The sequence below is a fragment of the Pyxicephalus adspersus genome, chromosome 6, assembly GCF_032062135.1.
Source record: "Pyxicephalus adspersus chromosome 6, UCB_Pads_2.0, whole genome shotgun sequence".
In the NCBI taxonomy this organism is placed as follows: domain Eukaryota; kingdom Metazoa; phylum Chordata; class Amphibia; order Anura; family Pyxicephalidae; genus Pyxicephalus; species Pyxicephalus adspersus.
The window spans coordinates 6,475,356-6,497,694 of record NC_092863.1 but is presented as its reverse complement, the minus strand read 5'-3'; the positions used below and the strand labels follow the sequence as shown (position 1 = coordinate 6,497,694).

Genomic DNA, 22,339 nt, shown 5'->3' with positions numbered 1-22,339 from the left:
CCCTCAGGTACATCGTCATAAGTCACTTTCGATTCTGCCCTCCCATTTACCCTACATATTCAGAACATTTCCAGGTCCTGTCAAATTTACCTACACAACATCTCCAAAATCCGCCCCTACCTGTCCACAGAGACCACCAAACTCCTTGTGCCCTGATCATCTGTCTGAACTACTGTAACATCCTCCTCTCTGGTATTCCACTCAGCTGACTCTCTCCTCTACAATCTATTATGAATGCTGCAGCCAGACTCATCCATCCTTCCCTCCGCTCCTCTTCTGCTGCCTCTCTTTGAAGTTCCCTTCATTGGCTTCTATTTCACCTTAGAATCAAATTCAAGCTCCTGTGCTTTGCCTTCAAAACCGCCCACACTTCTTGTCCCACTTATCTTTCCGACCTGATACGCAAATAACCCCCTAGCTGCTCTCCTTGCTCCTCCAATTACCTTCTACTGACTTCCTTACTCATAACCTCATCACAGGCACGGCTCTAAGACTTTTCTAGAGCTACCCCCACTCTCTGGAATGGTCTTCCTCATCCTATTCGGCTTGCTCCTATTTTCTGCTCATTTAAAAGAACTCTCAAAACCAATCTTTTCAAACTTGCCTACCCTTCTTCTTCTGTGCTTTGAAACCATCACTACTTCCCACCAATTATTGGGAAACAATATTTAAGGTCAGAAACCTGACAGGGTAGCAACTCTCAGGCTTCAGGAGATTGCCGACTCTTGATTCCTAAATAATGAGACTTAAGAATAAAGCAAATACAAATCATGACATGAACAAGTTTGCTCAAGTATCCCTAAAGCCAACACATTCTAGATATAATGTAAACTGTAAAGAGCTTGTACATTCACAACCAGGATATCTCCAGTGCTTTTCTGTTGGTCAGTGAGGATGCCCCATTTTCAGTTTTAATACAAATTGTAAAGTAGGAAGAAGGATAGAGGCGGAATTTTTATGACAAAAGATCTTGCCAGGATTCAGAACTTTCCTAGAAATAAACTGAAGTGGCTTAAGCACCTCTTACTCCCACTATAGTTTTAATAAACCAATTTGAAAGGTTTGAAGAGGTCACACATACACTTTAAGCAACAATTATCAGCTCAAGTGGATGTGAATCATTAGTAAATAATGTAATTTCAATACGAAACAAGTGTTCTTTTGATAAGGGTATTTCACAACTTTAGAAAGCCCAGGCATACCTTGCTGTGAACGATCTTGATCTTTTTCTTTCCTCCCCTTCTCTCATCATCCAGCCGCTTATCATATTGAAGAGATAGCGTGGACAGACGTGAAGCCTGTAAGAAGAGAAACAACACATAATTTATGCCTTTTGACGCACATATGAAGATATTACAAAAACAAGTAACTCAAACTTGTCATTGCCACCTTTTCCTCTGAGCTCAGGTCCTCCTGAAGTCTCTTTTCACTGTGATCCAGAGCATCCAGTAGGCCAGCTGGACGGTGGGTAGTGACCCCTGAACCTTGTTCATAACCATCACAAACGTCAGACTCTTGGCTGTCCCCTATGGCATAAAAGACATAAAAAGGAAAAACAAATACCATATAAATACAAAAAAAGATTCATACCAGACCTAAAAAAAAAATATGTATAACTTAAAAAAGCAAAATTGTATCTAGAGATAAAAACTGGGTTTCAGCAGTGCAACTCCTTACATTAAAGCATATATAAATCACCCAATCCCTTACAGGTGAAACCAATGCCAACTTGGCCCTTCTTTAGGTCTACAATTGCCATGGTGTCGCATATAATCTACTTTACTCCCAGCCAGTAGGGCCTAAACATTAGGCTAAGAGCGGACATAAGCACACTGGCAACGGTGTCGATTAACACAGAAGGAATGCCCTAAACACAATAGTTCGGAGATTAATCACTGACTTTAGTTCTGCTTTAAGCTTCATAGTTGCAAACAATGGGCCTGATTTCTTATCGCTCTCCAGGACTGGGGAGGATAGACAATCATGGGAGAACCTGGATGATCCAGCAAATCTAGAGTGGGTTGCTTAAAAGTAATTTGCAAAATGTTAGCAAAGGTTTTCAATCGTGGACCAAATCCATTCCAGTTTTGCTGGATTACCCAGGTTCACCCATGATAGTCCAGTCTTTTAAAGCTTTAATAAATAAACTCCAATATCTGCAGTAAATAATCTTCTATGGCACCTGAGCATATGTGATTAGATTGGGAACGAATTTGTGTCGTCAACCTCCTAATAATAAGGTAAGTTGATATAACCCACTCAATTTGGGCAGAAGGCAGAACAGTAGGCTACTGTTAAAATTTAAAAAATCACTTTTAATAAATATACAAGAACGTGTATCAGGAATCAAAGAAACAGGGAAGTTGGGTCTCAACCTGACGCGTTTCACCCACGTGTCTGGTTGAGACCCAACTTTTATGGTTTTTATAATTCTTGTATATTTAATAAAGTGATTTTTAATTTCATACAATACCGAAAAAAGTTTTTCTGTGCCGCAAGCCTACTGTTCTGTCCTTACATTTTCTCACTTGAGCAGATCTGTTTCCATTATTTTGCCCAACTGACTAATCCTATTAAATGTTTCAATAACTTATTTATCAGTCAGAAGCCCAAAAACAGTGCACAGCGGTCTGCCTTTATAATAAGTGCAGAGATCTCTCTGCGGCTACCTTATTATATAGACGCGCCTGTTGTTCTTTGCTTGCCTTTCTTTGTGTACCTTTTCCACAGATCAGACTATCTTTAGAGAAAATGAGTGAGGTTGTGTAACCCTTACCGCCATTTCTCTTCCGCTTTAAGCTTGGTACATGAGAGTCCAGAGTCTTTGCTTTTTTAAAGGTATCAAAGAGGCTGGATGTTGCCCGAGAAGACTGGGAAGGTAAAGAGGAGTCCGTGGATGAAACACAAGGACCTTTTTCTTTCTGAACTTTATGGAGAGAAGGAGGAGGCAACTACACAGGAAAAAAACAAAATAGTGAGCCTCTTCTAGGAGAAAGTTTGCTTTCATCACATTTTTAAAAAGTGCAGTGAAATTAGGTCAGATTTGCAAATAGGCTTAACTAAAGCAATTGTATGCTACCTCTGACCAGAACCTAATACCAATTTCTCTAACTACTTACAATTTTCTGTGCTACACGGAAGAACTGAGACACATCACGGATGATATGACCAAAATTGTCATAAACACGTAAGTAGGGACGGACCCAGGAGGGGAGCTGGTTTCGAGCATCGCTATTAGTAAATCTAGGGGGGAAAAAATGAATCAGAATACACACCACAGACTTCAGTTATACGTACAACAAAAGTTTTGCACCCCTTTGCTATGTCATCACTAATTTATAGGTATTCAAGTGTCAAAAATGCACAGGTTCTCTTTAGCCACCACAACACTACTACAGGACAACATCTACAAGCAGGTTCTGCAAAAGCCAGCCAATCAGTTGATCAGCCAAAACGCAAAACCCGTGCTATGAAAGTGACCATGTGTGCATAGGAGTGGAGGGACAACCTATTTTGAACATAGTGTGATAATCTACATTCATTTGTCATTGGCATGGTTACATTAGAAGCCATGTTACAATTAATGTTATTTGAGATAAGGATGTCAATATTAAAAAAAAATGTGATCATTGTGGTTTTTGTGGTTAGTTAGTCATCCAATAACAGTATATAGAAAGGGATGTAAAACTGCAGAGTAGGAAATACCAAATACACTAATAATGAGAGCAGCTAGTGTGTGTGATACATGACACACTGCTAATACTAATCATGTTCCAGGCTATACCGTGATATTTGTAGACAATAAAAAAGTTTTACTATTAATTCTTGTGTGGTCAGTACTGTGGCCTTCAGCAAGGAGTTTGCATGCTATATCTGCAAAGAGTTTGTATGTTCTCCATGAATCATAATTAACTTAACTTGACTTTAATTAGTATGCTGTAAAATGTTAGTGTACTGTATATTTGTTTAAAAAATCATATTCAGTAAACCTCTGCAATGCATACATATTTCCTCATATTTCTGGCTTTAAAATGCTCAAAAAAGCACAGAAATACATATTGATATGCCAATAATCTAGTGGTCTGACAAAACTGCCGCCTGCTGTATTAAAATCCCAAGCTGTGTTATTATTATTATCCAGTATTCATATAGCGCCAACATATTACACAGCGCTGTACGAAATCCATAATCATATCATTAGCTGTCCCTCGAAATGGCTTACAATTTAATGTCCTTACCATAGTTGTATGTCATTAACACAGTCTAAGGTCAATTTGGGTGGAAGCCAATTAACAGAACTGCATGATTTTAGAATGTGGGAGGAAGGCAGAGTACCCAAAGGAACCCCCCGAGGAAGCTCCCCCCCCCAAAAAAAAAGTACTTTTTCTAGTACATCTAAATACAGATACTGTCCTGGCCTAAATTGGAACCTGGGACCTAGTGCTGCAAAGAGTGCTAGCCCCTGTGACACTGTGCTGCCCAGTTATTAGACCTGCCAGAGCTGCCTCATTACTAGATACAAATACTTTACAATGATTTTGTGGAGAAAGAAAAACAGAAGGTTTAGAAAAGAATTGAGCAACAATTTTAAACACTTTTTGCCATTTGGGTGCAGCAGATGCGTTACATTGTCAGGTCAAACAGAAGCTCCCTATATATCTGCTAGGTCAGTTGGTATTTTTCTGTGTAACATTTTTTGGGAGACAAAACTTGGTTAAATGTAATGCAAAGATGGTCCAAATATGTTTAGTCCAGTTTAGTCCAGACATACATTTTAAGAGTTCTTCGAAAGCTATATATGCATGAAAATGCCGGTGTTGAGGATATTGCTATGCAAGGTGCTCCTACTTCTAAAGAAACTGCACTGCCTGGGCTGCCCATCAACCAACAAGGAAGTATTAGAATCCTCTGCTTAGATATAATCAGACTGGGCAGCATTCTTTGACAATAGGTCTAACATTAAAAAATTATAAAAGGTGGTAAAAACGAATGGGATGCCCTCAGAAATGCCTTTTTGCTTTGCATCTTTAAGCGAGAATCATAATTACATGTGCTTCAGTTGAGCATTTTGATTAAAATGACTTTTCAATTATGTTATTTTCTACAGGTTATTTCAGTACTGATGGCATACTCCCTGCTACAACAGTGCTGGGTGGTAAGGCCACTAAACCTTGGAGTGTGATGCGTCATATGGACTTTAAAGTGTGAACAGTTGCGTGAAACCTGAATCATTTCTCTAGTCCCTTGGAACTATATTACATTATTGTATTTCTTAAGAAGTCCCTGCCCTTCCTCAGAACGTTATAATCACCCTTGTTCTCTTCATCCTGGAAAAAGATCAACTTTAGGGGAAAAACGTCTTTTTCACAATTTAAAATGGATATTTTTTTTTTTTTTTTTTTAAAGCAGACTAGGGAAAGAATTGTTTTCAGTGGCAACATCTTGGCACAGGACTGTGAAGATTCATTGTCTTTGCTTGCAAGACAAGATAGGGCAGATTAATTATTTCTAAGAAATATCTTCCCCGCAGTCATGTTTACCTTACAATAAATCAGAGCAGGAAAGTTCCTGAAATGTTTACATAAATGATATTATGAAGGGTATTTGCATAATGCAAATATATACCTAGCTATTTGGCCCATAAAATTTCCTCTATAAACTAGTAACTGTTCTTTAACAATTCCCCTCCACTTCCTAGTCCATTTCCTACACTGAACCCGTGTCCCCAGAATGCAAATGAAGGATATTAGACTGGTAAGACAAACAGTAATTTACAATTGCACAAATAGCTAAGGGAAAATAAATAGAGGAAATAGGTTAAATAAATATCTGGAGGCCTACAAACTAAAGACTAAAAAATAGTTATCAGGTGGTTTTTTAAAGGACAACTATCTAAGTTCTGGCTACTCTGTTATACTACTGACTAGCTCACTGAATTTTTCTTTTAACATTTATTTATTCATTTACTTATTGTGCCTGTTTTGGTTGATTCTTGGTTATTTTGTATGCCATGAATGAGCAATGCAGTACAATCTGAATAACATACTGAGACAATATAAGGCGATACTGGGGAAATATACCAATAGAACTTCAAAGCACATCAATTACATCTCCAAGACTTTTCTAGGGCTGGTCCAACTCTCTGGAATGGTCTTCCTCGTCCTATTCGGCTTGCTCCTACTTTCTGCTCATTTAAAAGAGAACTCAAAACCCATCTTTTCTTGCCTACCCATCTTCTTCTGTCTCCTAAACCCTCACTACTCACCCACCAATCCATACGACCCCCCTTCTTTCGGGGGTACTTTTCCCACTTCCTAGATTGTAAGCTCTTTGGGGTAGGAACCTCTCCTCCACCTGTGTCACTGCCTGTATCTGTCTGTCATTTACAACCCCTATTCAATGTACAGCGCTGCATAATATGCTGATGCTATATAAATCCTGTTTACTTAAAATAATATCAATTACTGCCCAATGGTGGAGCAGCAAAACAGCAGTCCTGAAAAAAGACCACAAAAAGATGGATCTTTTTATTTCTTTACTTTTATATTACGTTTTTTACTCAAAAAGAAATTTCTAAACATTAAAGAGAGAGTAGTAATGTCATTTTATTGCAAAAAGTGCACAATATATTTATATATAACATAATACGGATGCTCTGTTTCCTTTACCTGTGATCGCATAAAAAGATGGCTCCATAGTCTTGCCGATGTCGGATAACTCTGCCAATGGCCTGATTCACAGCACGTGAAGCCTGCTGTCTATACCAGTCCTGTCCAGACAAATACTGCAGAGAGGAGGTACATCATCACCTATCTAACTGCTTATATATTATAATATCGTTTTTGAAAGTTAGAACTGTAAAGTTACACTGCACGATTGAGAGAGTGACATCACTTAACATCTGAGACCAGTCAACAATGGATTTTTAGTAAAGTTTAAATAGGGTGAAAAACAGTGACAATTTAATTTACCCTTAATAAGTAAGGTATCAGGGTATATCACACTATTATCTATCTGAATGTTCAACATGAAATTCACCTTTCCAGCAGGTCCCTCATTTCTCCTCATTTCATCCAGGAACTGCATCTTCAGAACCACTCGAGGATCCATCCTTGGTGGAAAAGGAAGCCCTGTAATTATCACACCACGGCCATTGCAATCCGCAAAATCCAAACCCTCGCTAGCCTGGAAATAGATGGGGTTATGGAAGTGTGATAAAAGCCGTTTATGCTTATGTAAGCTGATAAGAAACAGGTTACACACACCTTTCCTCGACACACAGCCAGAAAGCTGGCACCAGTGCCATTGGGAGCCTGTATCTTCTCGTAATATGCATCCATAATCTGGAAAACAACAATGCTGCATGTGAAAACAGAAAAAATTGTGAAAACACCTAAAATACAATCATTTATACTGTACAGTATTTGTAGTCCAAAACTACAAACAAACTACTTTTGTTTGTTTGCAATGTATAGAGTAGTAGGAGGTTGTAAGCCCAGTTGTACTGCGGTTTGCCAATAGGGAAATTCACTCCGCATTTTGCCCTGGTGACAAAGGTGACCAAGAGAAGATTTTCATTCATTTCCTGTTGTGTTTTTTGAAACTAAAGCTGTTCTCAGAACACATGCGAAACTGAGCTCCCTTCAATTCTGTTCTAATTAGTGGCCAGGTCACATAAATCACCTAAAACAGTCACATCAGGTTGCAATACTAAATCCTCCTTCTTGCTCTGGTTATAACAGATTGGATACTTCTTCCCATGGCCATGTCAGTGCCTATTTACCATGGGTATTTTTTCAAGCCATGGGGTCCTCCTGGAACCAGAAAAATTAAGCTTTACTAGTAGTAACTTATGACAAAAGGATAATAGGGGACTGGCCAGCAGAGCAGAATTAGTTGTCCCTCGCACCCAGAAACAATGACGTTAAAGGACTTGGATGTCGGATTTAGGTGAAAATATATTCTAACTAAAGTAAGAAAAAATAGAAAACATCCAAGTTGCAGGGGTCTGGGAAGGTGATCATTATTTACCAGGGGTAAGGCTTAAAAGACAAATGACAAACAGCAAGAAAAAAAAAAAACTTTCAACCATTCTCAATTTAAAACAAGAAAAAAAGTATTTGCTTTACTTTAAAGTTGAACTTTTCGATTTTATACATGAATGAATGCAGCAATAAAGCACAAGCAGTGCAAGTACCTAGATTTTAGACAGAAATAGGTTTTTGTAGACTATTGTTTAACAGGGAGGGAGGGAGGGAGGGAGAATCATCACTATGAGTCAAACAGTTGTGTTGCAGTCCAAAGAACTGTGCTCAGGACTCCTGGGATTAAACAATTAAGTTTAAAAATATTTTTCACCTTTGTTATATACTTTCTTCAGAAGCTAAACATACAAAATCAAGATTACCTTCCACCTATCTAATAAACTTTATAATTTACTGTGATGCATTTTTCCATTACAGTGAATTTGCCAACAACATTTATGTTGCTGTTTCTTAGCTGAGTCATGTCTGATGTGTCTATGCCGGGATTTTGCTCCTACATAACTCTATTCCTCTTCACTCTGCCACAAACCTCCTGGTAAACCACTTCCTTACCATCTCCTACATATCCCCACTAAGTTCATGTGGAATGAATGTGCTGGTTAGTAGAAGTGAAGTGACTTTGACTACAGGAATGAGGGAGCTAACAGGCAGACAGATTAACAGATTAAGTCATTATGTGGAATAATTATTCTAACATAAACATCATTTAGTTAATAAATGATAGCATTTCCGAAGCAAAAGGTTTTTTCTAAAGGTAACCTGTAACAGCAGAATTATGGGAGCTACAGCTGTTTATATATTTAAAGTCACCAGTCCATTGTGTGTGTGATGGATATTTTGATTCTGGTTCCTTAACCTAGTTATCCACGGATATGGAATAAACCTATAAAAGTCAAGATTGTATAATATTCTCCAGATGCACTTTCAACTTTTTTTTTTAATTAGTGGCTCACCTGGTAGTGCCCACAGGAAAGGGGGATAGTCCCACAGCTAAAAGTTTAAGTCATTAACTTATGAAGGGAAAAGCAACAGTTCACCTTCAGTACATATAATGGGCCTGATTTATTAAAGCTTTCCATGGCTGGAGAGAAAACACTTTTATCAGTGAAGCTGGTAATCCAGCAAACCTGGATTGGATTTCTTCAAATCATTTGCTATGTACTAGCAAATTTTTTGAATCCTGCACTAAATCTTTTCCAGGTTTTCTGGATTACCCAGCTTCACTGATGAAAGTGAATACACTGTATGTGTAAACGCTATATTTACGGTTGAGACATACAAACCTGTACCTTTATTTTTAAAATGGCTTACCTCATTGAATGATCCTTTGCCTCTAGGTTCCACAAACATTGGTTTAACATCATCAATTCGGGATGAAAGTCCATTTTCCTGCAAATGAAAGCAGACAGAATCTTGCTATAAACATGATACATGTATCAACACAGGAGTGCAGTGTTAAGTTTTTGCTGTATTATATGTAATAAGTAGTATGTTTTTCCTGTGTAAGCAGATTTCTTCCAATAATTCACATATGGAAATATATTGGATCCTGCCTACATCCATAAACTTGTGTTCAATGTAAATCATGCAAATTATATTGTAATTTCATTTGAAATGTATAAACTGTACAGGAATAGCATTACAGATATTATAGATGGATAGGGCAAAGTCCTCACCTTCCAGAACTCAATACTTTTATCCATGACAGGATAAGATGGGAAAAAGATCAGGAGTCCATGTGGAACTACACGAGCGATATTACCTACAAAACAAAACAAATGTAATGAGTACATTTAATGTAACATAGACTAGGGTGGAGGTATTCACTATGAAATGTAATGTAGGGGCTGTGAAATGTAACACAGACTAGGGTGAAGGCATTCACTTCCCTGGCCCACTACAGTCCAGAAGAAGCACCTAGAGGCATTAACATTCCTAGAGACACAACTACCAATGTCGAAGTAAGAGATAAGATGGCATGTTCTGTCCTTCTGAAAATGCTAGTTGCCTGGCCTTTCAAACTTTAAAACTGAAGTATATTCTGGGATTTCCTTTCCTAAATTACGTGTGCTTCTCTTTACCTGAAGAAAGGAAATCCCAGATTATACTTCATTTTTTGAAGTTTGAAAGGCTAGGCAACTAGCCTTTTCAGAAGGACAGAACATGCCATTTTATCTCTTACTTCTGCATTGGTAGGTGTGGATCGTTCGTCCTCCATCACTCGTGGATCAACCAGGATGGTCCTTCGGACGATGGAAAACGGGCGCTGTACACACGCCATATTTTCGTCTGATTATCAGGCGAGAACCATTGGACGTGTGTACGTAGCTTTAGCCTCCTGAGGCTAAGCAGGAACTTTTTATTGGTGAAGACTGTGGCCCTAAATTGGGAGAATGGTGACTGATTAGGCACTTTCACATCTTTTTCAAGACAATTTTCCTTTAAATTAATCAAACCTGTCACAAAAGAAAGTTGAAATCTGCAAAACTTCAGCTGTCTTTATTCCTGATCATTTTTTAATAACTCCTGATTGTGAATATGTTAATTACTGTCTCCTATCTGGAGACAGTCTGAGACTGCATTACTTTAATGAATTTATTATGTTAACATTAATTAACATAGTTTTACCAACTGTCTTTCCCAAGGATGATAAATAATCTGTGGAAAATCTGAAAAAGAGGAAAAAACAAAAAAAAGATCATTAGTCAGATGACTATTATTCACAAAAGGAAAGGTCATTTAAAAGAGCAAGCCAAACTCCAATATGAGAAGTGAGCCATATTATTTGTGCACCAAAGAGGGAAGCTGTGTGACCCAGTGACATTTGCATATGGATTCAGTTTTAATACTATCAATTAAGTTTAACTAAAGGCAATAATTAACACTGGTAAAAATGGTGTATTTCCAGACAGGGACACAAACATATCTAAAAGCACCAGCAGTGAACTAAAAACAGAGTTCAAACACAGCAAAGAATGATTGTGGCACCAGGGTAACAAACCTTCTATCAAAAGCAGAACTCAGCTTAGCCCCGTCAGGACCCTGTGGAACAACTCCAACCCAAATTTGGTGTTTCTCTATCACGTGCGGGTTTTCAAGAGATATTCGGAAAGGGCTGAAAACAGAAAAAAATAATGAAAATGTATATAACCAGCGACAAAAAACATGAACATACATAGAAGTATATAGTGCTGGACAAAAAACAGATGCCAAAGAGAACAGTCAGTGAATAAAGTTTTATTATAACAGACACTGACTAACTTGGCTCTCTTTGTACATTAGGATAATACAGACAAATGTACATTTGCACAGAATGGTAAGATATTTAAGAGCCTATAGAGTGCTGATCATTCAGATGCCTTTTGGTTTCCTTGGCAGTGCCAAGGTATCGAATGCCATGGGAGGATGAACTGATGAGTGTGATCCAAGGGGTGTAATCAAATTAGATTAACAGTGGAGATCAGTATTCCTGCCAAGCCTCCACCTCCCTCTAAATCACACCAGCTAAATCACACCTCAAACTATGCCAAAAGAAGACACCTGGCTTGCCATCAGTTCAGCAATAACTTCATAAAATCAACATAGGAGGCTGATGAGTGTTTACATTTTATAGGTAGAGCTAAACTGGAAGCCACCAATAGTATCCATATTACATTACTATGCACTGTATGTGTATTATTACTTAGCATTTTCACCATAATTTTTACATTTCAACATGTCCCCACAGCCTCTAAAAATATTCTGGAGCACAGGTAAAATTACAAAAAGCATGGTACTGTGATCACTCAATGATGCCTGCCCATTTCCAGGTAATTTCTAGAATACCCCTAACCTTTCTATAGGAAACGTTTGCAGCCCATTTGGATATCAGGATGAACGACTGACCTCTGTTCGGATACTTGCAAATTGACTATCTTTATTTTTATGGGATTCCATGGGCTTACAAAAGTACAGGCACTCTAACAAAAAAATTAACACAATATGCAGCATGCAATTCCCAGAGAAAAATAACTTACATTTGCATTTCCATAGTGAAGGAGGAGAGAGGACATAATGTCCCACTGGTCAGTATGATGCTCCGCACTCCTTGTCTGACCAGGTCATGCATTGTATAACCAGGACTGAAACACCAATAACTGAGCACTTTTCCTGCAACACACATAGGAAGGGAAATTTGAAGTATAACTGCATCTTGGTCTAAATTCAAGGATTCAAACTGCAGCTGGAAATACATTATATGTTACATCAAGTTGTTCATAAAATCCCCACACTTCCTGTTTATTTTTTTTTGTTTTTTTTATGGTGCCATACAAGGCTCCTTTCCATACCCCAATGTCCCCCTGCCATCAAGTCCTCCAGGAATCACAGCGGCTCAGTGGTTAACACTGTGGCCTTTGCAATGCTAGTTCACAACACAGGAGGTCCACAAAAATAAAACAAATAAAAATGAGAAAGACAACTGTTACGTAAAACCCATAGAGGAAGTACAAGAAAATTATGCAGTGTCCCAGGTTCCTAATTGGGCAAGGCTATGACCAACTACTATTATAATAAAGTTCGTCATGGAATGAACCTTGATGTAGGGATTTCAGTTTCTTTTTGGTTCATCAGACAACTGATCTATGAATAACTAAAGCCAAATGTATTTTTACTTGCAGTATTTAGGGATTAAAGCTGGTTCAAAATATATATGGCAACATTTTCCCTTTGTGATTAAAAATGCCCTTTTTTCATTCCTCTTTCTTTCATATGAGTATTGTTTATATTAAAAGTCTGTGACATTAACTGAAAAATTGCAGGGATGCCCAACCACCAGGAGGAGGAATCAGGCAGTTGCTTATATTGCATCTGTTCTCCTTTCGGCATACATGATAAACTACACTTCCTATAATGCATCAGAATATTATCATGGACACTGACGGTGAACTTAGAAACATTTGCCTAGCCTGTCAATGATTTCAGGCAGGCGTGGATTGGCAGGGCAGACTGATTTTTCTGGGCTGTCAGTTAGCTATTGTACTTATTGTTAGCAGGGACATTTGGGGAGGAAGGATGCCTGGTTTCTCCAAATAATTCAAGTGGGGATGCGATTACATCCTACTAATGCTGGAGAACCACAAATAACCATATATATAACCAATGGATGCAGGGAGGGTGAGGGGGTAGTAGCCACTGGTTCTATAAAAAAGAAATCAAGTTAAGGAAGCCCTAAAATGCACAAGATAATTATTGAAAGACTTACGCAACTATTTCAAAACGAACTACAGCATAAATTCTAAGAGCTCTAATTGAAAAAGGTGGTTTCAGCTTTAAACCCCTAGTGAGTTTTTTTTTCTTTTTGCTGTGACGCTGTTGGAAAGGTTCACTCCATTTGGTGACCTTTGTCCTCAAAAATGAAAATGAGGGAAAATTGACGAGAACAGGAAAAGGAAATTTTAACTTGGATGTTTCCCTAGATTAGCTTGAGTCCAGTTACATGACCTCGGTCTCACCTCCTTGTTTTCTGCTATTGCTCCACACATCTCCCCTTGGCTTCTTTCTCTGGTTGCTGTCCGGGTGGATGTGAACCTGCTCGTGCAAAAAGCAAAATACACTTAGAATTGGGTAATGTTTCCAGGCAATGCAAACCTACTTTTAAAATATGGGGTCTTTATTGCTAACAAAAGCAGAAACTACATGTTCAGTAGATGAGAAAGCTGTAGATAAATGAGACTTCTGGGGATAAAAAAAATCAATCAAAAGGTGATTTTTAAAAAAAGAGGAACACATTTATTTAAAAATGTCATAAGAGTAAAGCTTGAGGGTTAAAGGTGATTATTAATGTGTAAACTAGAGAAGCACAGCATTTATCAATGTGTGTGAGGCCTAACTTTAAAGCGTAAACTCAGAATTTCTTCTTTGCAAAAAAGGGTAGGCAACCCTTTAAGTTAAAGTAAAAATTTTGTTTGTTTTTGTCTTTTTTAAGTGTAACATTCTTTTTAAAAAAAAAATAAGGTGCAGCAAGTACCACAGAGCCTCTTGGGATAGCTACGTCACGCATCCAGCGAGGCTCTTGGCTGCTCCTTCTGCGCATGCCCTAGCATCTTGGGCATGCGCAGAAGGAGAACCTTCATCAATAGAAAAAAAATTGTTGATCTCACGCATGTGCAATGAGATCGGCAAGTTTTTTTTCCAATCTACGTCGCCCGATCTCACGCCTGCGCAGTGCAAGGTCACTTGATGCAGGAAGAAGAACCCAGAAGAGAAAAGGAGATGTCGGTGCCCGGAGCTCCTTCTGCGCTCGGCGGAAGATAGATACCGGAACAACGCGGGACCCGTTAGAAGAAACCTTCTGACGAATAGACTGATCTTGATTCGAGGTGCGATTAATTTTTTTATTTTTTTGGGAGAGTGGGGGTAGAGGGTTACTGATTTAAGTGGGCCGAAACAGTCTAACTTGGTTGTACTGCACTCGTGAAAACAATAGTATTTGACAGGCCCTAACACAATCATGTTGTAGCCTAAATGACCATTTTATTTTTAATGGCTGATTTTAAACTGCAAATCATGTAGAAAAAGCAACACTGGTGAGGCACACATTTGTTGGTGAATCCAGGGAACTTGCTGATCATAGGACCAAATGGACTGTAGGAATTTCTTAAATATTTTATCCATAGGGCCATAGTGCATTTTTCCTTCTAATAAAGACTTATTATCCTATGACACACAAGTGGATGATGGTTTGCCTAACGCAGACAACCAGGAACAGACAATGATTCATAAAGTTATTTATGATATTTCTGAGATGTATGCCATATCTACTTCCTTAGTACAGTTTTGTATGAAAGATTGTCCCATCAAAAATTGCACATAAAATACACACTTCTTCTGAAATGTTCTAGTCTAAATCTTATTTTACCGAGTAAATAGATGTTAATTGATTTAATCACTTACCTTATAGTACTTGGAGACCTGTTTTGTGTTAATGACAGTAGTAGAACCTTCAGGGATCTCAATATTAAATACAATCTGTGGCAACAAAAAATAGGTAACAATGAAGTGACAATATACCTTTCTTTCACATTACCTATTGAAAATATGCAATACACTCTTCCTAAAGTAAATTTGCCTTAGGTTAAAAAAGGTAGAAGCAGCTCTGAAGTTTAGGCCACAAGTGAACATTTTTTATTATTATATTACCTTGTATTTTATATATTACGCAGCAATTTAAAAGTCCATAGCCATTTCACTAACTCAACAACAGGGGGGCTCACAATCCAATAATTCCCCCTATACCCTAATAATATGTCAATACCATATATAAAGATATATGCTATGTTGGATGTCATTACCATAGTTTAAGACCAATGTGAAGTCAGGTTTAGATAAATAACTAAACAATTGGGGTGCTCTAATAATGTTATCACCTACCTTAAGCCATCTACAAACATCAGATGGTGGTTGGCTTTGCATGCACGGTCTAGCCAATTAGCGATATTCCAAATGGCTAGATTGTGCATATAATGCTAATAAGATTCCAACAATCATTTCAGCAACACATATTTAGTTTGATAATAAGTTATAACAGAAAAATAACAGATAATCTGACAAAAGTCCAATTAAATCCTAATGTTCTGTAGAAAGCTGAAAACAGTGCTTCTGCTGGACTGAAATCCCAAGCAGTCTGGTCCACCCTACTTAATATCTTCTTTATAAGAAAAATTCACGCATATGTTATGTGGATGAAAAGAGATGAAGTTGTTCTTCAGTCCAGCAAGGAACTTCAATGTGTTGTGTGTGCTCTGCATGGGAAAAGCTTGGGTTTTTCTCTTTAATATGCATTGATGCTTCCTCTTGCAGTGACAAAGTTTACTTTAAACATGTACATGAACTTCTTAAACATTAGAAGTTAATACCTTGAGTAAATACTTCATATTCTGTGGCTTCAGAATTAAAAGAACGTATTACCTGAATAATATCTGACAACTTCTGCAGGCCGATAGTGTTAGTGAAGACTCCTGAACCTGAGGAGAAATAAATAATACAGAAATAGTTATTTTTATCCAAATCTTGTTTGTAGATTAGTGAAATGACAAAAGTAAGGCCATCTGAAAAGCCTTGCCAGTGAATGTCTTACTTCCACCCACGTGCTGTATTATCTGTTCCAATAGTTCCAGCAGAGAGGTCTTGGTGTTGTAATTGATTCCCGCAGATCCAAAGAGCTCAAAGATGTAACTGCAAATAGACAAAACATAAGACCCAAGAAGAAGGGAACTAGACGCTTGGCTCTTGAAAAAATATAGCAAAGAGCTCCGATTCTGAAGGTCTAAACAGGACCACAATATGTTTTTCCCTAAATATAAAAAGCTTTTGTTATCCAGGGAAAGCCTAAATGGCCATAATATTTCCCACTGTTGTCACCAAATCTGAAAACTGATGAATAAAATATTGCTGAATACATCACGCATTACAACGAGGGGTAAAAGAAACAGAGCAAATGATACAACTTTAAATTTGGTGCATAATAATGGCTTAGCTTTACCAAATTAGGACTAATGATTACAGAAGCCCACTATATTACCAGAGAGTGGATAAACATTGATAAAATTAACAAATATCTAATAGCTATCTAAAATAACTAAAATTTAACTATATCATTATATAAAACACTTATGAGCAGAAATTACCTCCCATCTTTGGTGATTCCGGTTCCATTAGCTGGGAGGGCGATGGCATCAATAGCACTCTCAAGATTTAGAAGAGCACCTACAGTCATAAAAGAAAGCCAAAACCATCACTATAATAGGCCCCAAAAATACAGAAAAGTGCTAGTTTTTCTAGCATCAATTCATCCTGAATTACTGACCACAACAAGCATATGTCGGGCAAAGTCCAATCTATATGAATGTAACAGGCCACAGACCGAGGTAATACATTTATTGGATCAGCTTAACAGCCAGGCATCTAATATTTTCACATGGAGAGGTTAGCAATGGCAGCTTACGTATACCCTTTAAAATGGAACTATAGTTCCACTTTTGAATGTTTGTGTGAATAACAGGTTAATATTGCAGAAAAGGACCGGCAATTTCAATTTTGCAACTTTGCGCTTTACCTGCCTGACGTCTCTGGGTTTCTTGGAAAAAGCTGAGCCGCACATGTACAGTGTCAGCTTTGCTTGCCAGGTGAAACTGGCATTTGAAGCTTCACTTACTTATCCCGGCACAGCCAATCAAGATGGCTAAAGATTGCCGGGAAGACAAAGATGCCAAAAGCTGGAACTTGAACAGGTGAGCCGGTCTCTGTTCAGTTCTGCTTTCATTTAGGTTTCCCTGAAATCTACTATCCAGAAAAAGACATATAGCACCATCTAGAGGTGGTACTAAGGAATAACTTACAATATATAATGATTGGTGATGAAAATATGTTTTGAATGATAAAAAATATATACATACAGTTAGTTCCTGGGGTTACTTTGGAGATAGGAACTGTAGGTTTGTTTTTAAGTTGAATTTGTATGTAAGTCGGAACAGGTACATTATTTTATTAAATGCAAATAGGACAGATGTTTGTCTCAACATAATATTAGGCAGCCTGATGTCAATTATTGTATAACATCCTCACAGAGAAATCACAAAGGAAAAAAAAAAATTTATTGGCGCCTAGACATTCAATAACTTCTGGAGCAAGCTCTGCTTTGATATGCAAAATCTAATCTGGTCTTGGTCATTAAAGAGTTACAAGAGGTTGCAGAACAGCAAAAGATTTCTTCTGCAAGTCATGCAACGCGCCCCCTCATCAAGCCTCTGTCCTGCACACAAAAAAGCAGGGAAGCCCCGTTCATATCTAGGAGTCGTCCGTATGTCGGATGTCCTTAACTCAGGGACTACCGATTATCATTATTATCAAAGTTTAAATGAGCTATGCCTCACATTTGAAGTGCATCAAAACAAAATGTAATCAAAGTGTTATAAGCCTGAGTGGAAAAGCCTGTTCACTTCCAGCACTTCGCAGACCAGAAGTGGATGATAATGCTCCCTCTAAGAGGCGCAGCACACCCCTTGCCAAGTCATAGCTATCCATTCAGCAAGGTTTAAGTCAGGTGTCAACATACTTTTTGCCAGATAGGATATGTGCAAAAAAAACCTTATGACAGGTCAAAACTTCAAATAGTTCATGTTTAAACAGTGTTATACACAGAATAATGCCTTACCCTTTATCTTAGCAAGATCTTCAAGTTCTATGTTTAAAGCTGAAAACAACAAAAAAAATTATATTGACAAAGCTTTATTTGACATTCGGGACCCTGTCCCGAAGAGCTTGCAATCTTAGAGGTGCTGCACAAAACTGATCACTGCGTGAAGTTTTTGCATGCTTCAAGTTGGGCACTTTAAACAACACTGCTAGGAACACTGGACATGGTTTTTTTGTCACAGCAAATTTGTATGGGCAATTTGTAGGCCAGTGGACAAAGTAGTTGCTAAAATCCTTTCATTGTGTGCTGCAGTGTCTGGGAGCGGGTTTTAGTGAAACACAAATAAAGGGAAGACTGGACTTAGTCAGGGAAGGTAAAAATACTCTTTGTCTGTGCATTGGTTTAGATTGTCATACAGGAGCTTTTAGTGATACTTGAAAAAATAATTACAACAGTTTTAGTGATCACAAGGACAACTGTATAAGTTGCCTGGTAGGTAGGAATTTTACTGTCTAGAGAGGCAATTAAAAAAAAAGCATGTGCACAGATAAAGACATTTAAGCAATTCAGCATATTGATGTATCCTAGGTACAAAATAATACTTTATGGTCTTTTATGACATAAAGCAGCACTCATATCTACAGACATTTTACTTTATTTTTGTTACTTTTGGATGGCATTGAAAAAGATTAAAACCCAACTGCTATCTGGGGCTCCACTCACTTCCTGTCCTGCTAACAATTTACCCAGAAAAAAAGCAAGGGAAAATCTGCAACAGCAAAAAAGAAATCATGTATTTCTTTTTTTTTCTGCTGATTGTACCGCACATTCTTCCTAACTTCCTGTCTGGTAAGGGAAAGTAAGTGAGGGAAAACCTCAGAAAGCCTCAAGTAGCAATAAAATTAAAACAGATAAAATACTTTCCCACTTTATCCTAAATTAGAAATATTAGTGCCTGGACAATTTTAATTAAACAGCTAGTCTATAAATGATAAGAATTAAAATAAAAGATAAGAATTAAAACACAGTAAAGAATAAAAATCTGCTAACAGGAGTTAGGTGACTCCATATTGAACTCGGCACTGATTTGTTTCTGCTCCAAATTATCTGTAAGCTCCTTTATCACCAAATCTAAAGCATCAATCCCAGAAGCCAAATCATACGGTGTTAGGTCGAAAGAAGCAGATTCTTCACACATTCGCTCCTAGAAGAATAAAGGGAGCTGTAATTACAGAGATTATGACAGGAGGAAAAGCTGTAAGAAAAGGCTTTATCTAGCAATACAAATCATGATCCACTTATCTACTATGCAATATTGTGATGTTCTATATGGTGCCACTGTGTACCAGTGAAAATGTTTTTTATGTTGTATTTTGAATACACAAAATTTTATTTGTGTTCGTGCTGCAGATTTTTCTTCTGATGAAATTGTGGTCACAAAGACAAGAAGGAAGGGTGTATCTCCCTAGGGGGGTTCTAATCCTTCCTCAAATAATTAAAAATAAGATTTTAAGGGTCCAGTTAATGAAAACAACAAAAACTGCTGCAGAATAGGCATGATGGAGGAAAAGTAGTCAAAGGTGTCAGAAACCTTGACAGTTGAATGGATGGAGATGAGGTTTACGTACCACATTATGAGCTTCGTCAAATATCACAACTGTGCCTTTCAGATCAATATTGTGAGCTTTACGACTCTGGATAGCAGAAAAAAATGTTGACACAAATTAAATTTAACACAGCAAAAAAGAAAACAAAGTACAGGTCCTACCTATATTGTAATTTTTCTTTAAAGTCTATTTTTCTTAGTACCTTAGGATCCAGAAGGTAATTATAGGGCATAAAGATTATGTCCGCATGTTGCTTCAGATTTCTGGACAGGTAATAGGGGCAGGCCCTGGATAAAAGAGAAAGAAAAAGATAGATGAAACCAGGACTGAGGAGTCAGAGTCGGAGACAATTTTGGGTACCTGGAGTCGGAGTCAATAAAAATGTACCGACTTTGACTCCTGATTAATTTAAATTCTAATAAAAAAATACAGCAAGTTGAAATGTCCTATTTCACAAACAATAGTCATAATTAAGTACTTCCCTGATGTAATAATAAACCCCAGTGCATAGTTGTATTTCTACTAGTGTGAAGTTCAACCAAGCTATTATACAACCTGACATTCACATTATTGTATGTATATGGATTAGGTACATTACAAAAAGAGTTTTCATTTTATTTCAGATTTATTGTGTTTAACAAGTTCATTTGAGTGTAAACAAGTGTAGTGATGTAGGTGTGGGTGAGTGCTATGGCCTGATGTGCGTTCAGGTGTCCTGTCTGCACTCTCTATATATGCTCCCTTCCAGGGCTGAACTTGAATATCATTTTGCAAACCACCTAATAATAGGAAGTTAGTTAGGTGGCCCCCTGGCCCTGGAGCCTCCCACTGCCCTGTCTTCAGCAGAAGATCAGCAAACAAAGATAAAGGCAGCAGCGTCTGCTAAACTTCCTCTGTCTGCTAAAAGAGCTTAAAAGAGCTTGGAGAAACAGCTTTTTGGATTCAACTGTAAGTGTTCATGTTTATGATGATGGACTATGATGGAAGGCTGTGTGCACGTTTCTGGTAAAAACTGCAGGGCTATGTGTATGTTTGTGTGTATGGTGCAGGAATGTATGAATGTTTGTGTATAGTGCATATTGTGTGTATATTTCTGAGTACAGTGTAGGGCTCTATATTGTGTGTATAGTATATATGTTTGTGCATGTTTTTCTGTATAGGACAAATTATCTCTAAATTTAGTGCAGGGATATAGCTTATTTGTGTGTATAGTGCCGTGTTGTATGTATGTTTGCAATAGTGCTGGACTATGTGTATGTTTGTATTTAAATCAAAGAATATGCTAGTTAGTATAACATATTTTATATTTATATTTCAGAGAAAGCGGCACCCCATTTACAATGGCAAAAAGTCTGTCAACAAACACGACAAAGTCTGCTGTTTATGAGCCCTTTACATTATCAAGTGATGGGAAACATTACGTGTGCCAATGTATTCTTGAAGATGATGGTGAAAAACAATGTGATGCAAAAATTAGCAGTTTCAGTGGATCTAACAAAAATTCACCTATAACGTCATCAAATTTGAAAAGACACTTGCAGCATTTTATTTCTAAAGTGGTAAAAGTTGTAAATGAGAAAGCTATCAATTAAAATATTTCATCTACTTCTGGGATAAAAAATGTTCAGAAATCTACTGGAGACCAAACACAACTAAGTAGATTTTTTATATCTGACAAAAAAAAACCATAACAATGACCCCAGAAAAATTCAAAAACAACCTTATTAAAATGGTAGTAAATAATAGTGTACCACTATCCTTTTCACAGCTTTTTGTGGCCTAAATGGAGAAATGGCTAAAATCTTGGTGTTTCACTGGAAAGAGAAAGTATAAGGAAACTTATAATTAAAGAGGCAAAATGTCAAAAGGAAGAACTACGTAATGGTCTGAAGATACATTTTGTCTTCATAAAAATGGATGCATCCACACAACACAATTGTGTTGTGTGCATGCATTCATGTGAGTCAATTATTTTGCTAGGTTAGATTTGTTGATGAAAATATTAAAACAATAACGCAAACTTTGGGAGTAAAGGACACCCAGGCACATCACACCAGTGACTATCTTTAGAAGTTAGTGGAGTATGTTCCAAAAGATTTTGAAATTAAAAAGGAACAGATTCTAGGTATTGTGACAGATAATGCTTCTAATATGTTGAGCACAATTGATAAAATGAAGAAAGTAGATGAAGAAAGTGACAGACCAATATTAAAGGAAGACAGTTTTGCAAGTATTGAAGAAAGTGAAAGCGAAGAGTGACATTTTGCTTATGCATGTTATCATTGTTGAAGAAGCATCAAAGCGTACTACTATTCAACATATGCAATATGCTGTTCATACTCTGCAGCTTTGCAATGAGTGATGGATTGAAAGATCGTCATGCAGCTACTCTAATTGGCAAATTGAGGCAAGTAACTGTTGCAGCCAGGGCCCCTACAACAGATGCCATTTTGAAAAGACGTGCAGGAAAAGGAGACATTTTGGATCAATCAACACGCTGGGGAAGCACTTAT

At 37.5% G+C, this 22,339-nt stretch overlaps 1 protein-coding gene across 1 annotated transcript in view; it reads right to left on the bottom strand.

The window, feature by feature from the left end:
- Positions 1–22,339, bottom strand: part of RTEL1 (regulator of telomere elongation helicase 1) — a gene marked incomplete at its 5' end in the record, with an annotated part of 63,409 nt that overhangs the window by 31,436 nt on the left and 9,634 nt on the right. Inside the window, 21 exon segments of the mRNA XM_072413659.1 lie at positions 1,203–1,298; positions 1,390–1,526; positions 2,777–2,951; positions 3,120–3,243; positions 6,669–6,784; positions 7,039–7,185; positions 7,266–7,343; positions 9,357–9,434; positions 9,722–9,807; positions 10,674–10,714; positions 11,047–11,160; positions 12,062–12,194; positions 13,538–13,613; positions 14,979–15,053; positions 15,993–16,048; positions 16,162–16,259; positions 16,712–16,790; positions 18,238–18,276; positions 19,270–19,423; positions 19,848–19,913; positions 20,029–20,113. Coding sequence (XP_072269760.1) covers positions 1,203–1,298; positions 1,390–1,526; positions 2,777–2,951; positions 3,120–3,243; positions 6,669–6,784; positions 7,039–7,185; positions 7,266–7,343; positions 9,357–9,434; positions 9,722–9,807; positions 10,674–10,714; positions 11,047–11,160; positions 12,062–12,194; positions 13,538–13,613; positions 14,979–15,053; positions 15,993–16,048; positions 16,162–16,259; positions 16,712–16,790; positions 18,238–18,276; positions 19,270–19,423; positions 19,848–19,913; positions 20,029–20,113 — 2,053 coding nt within the window.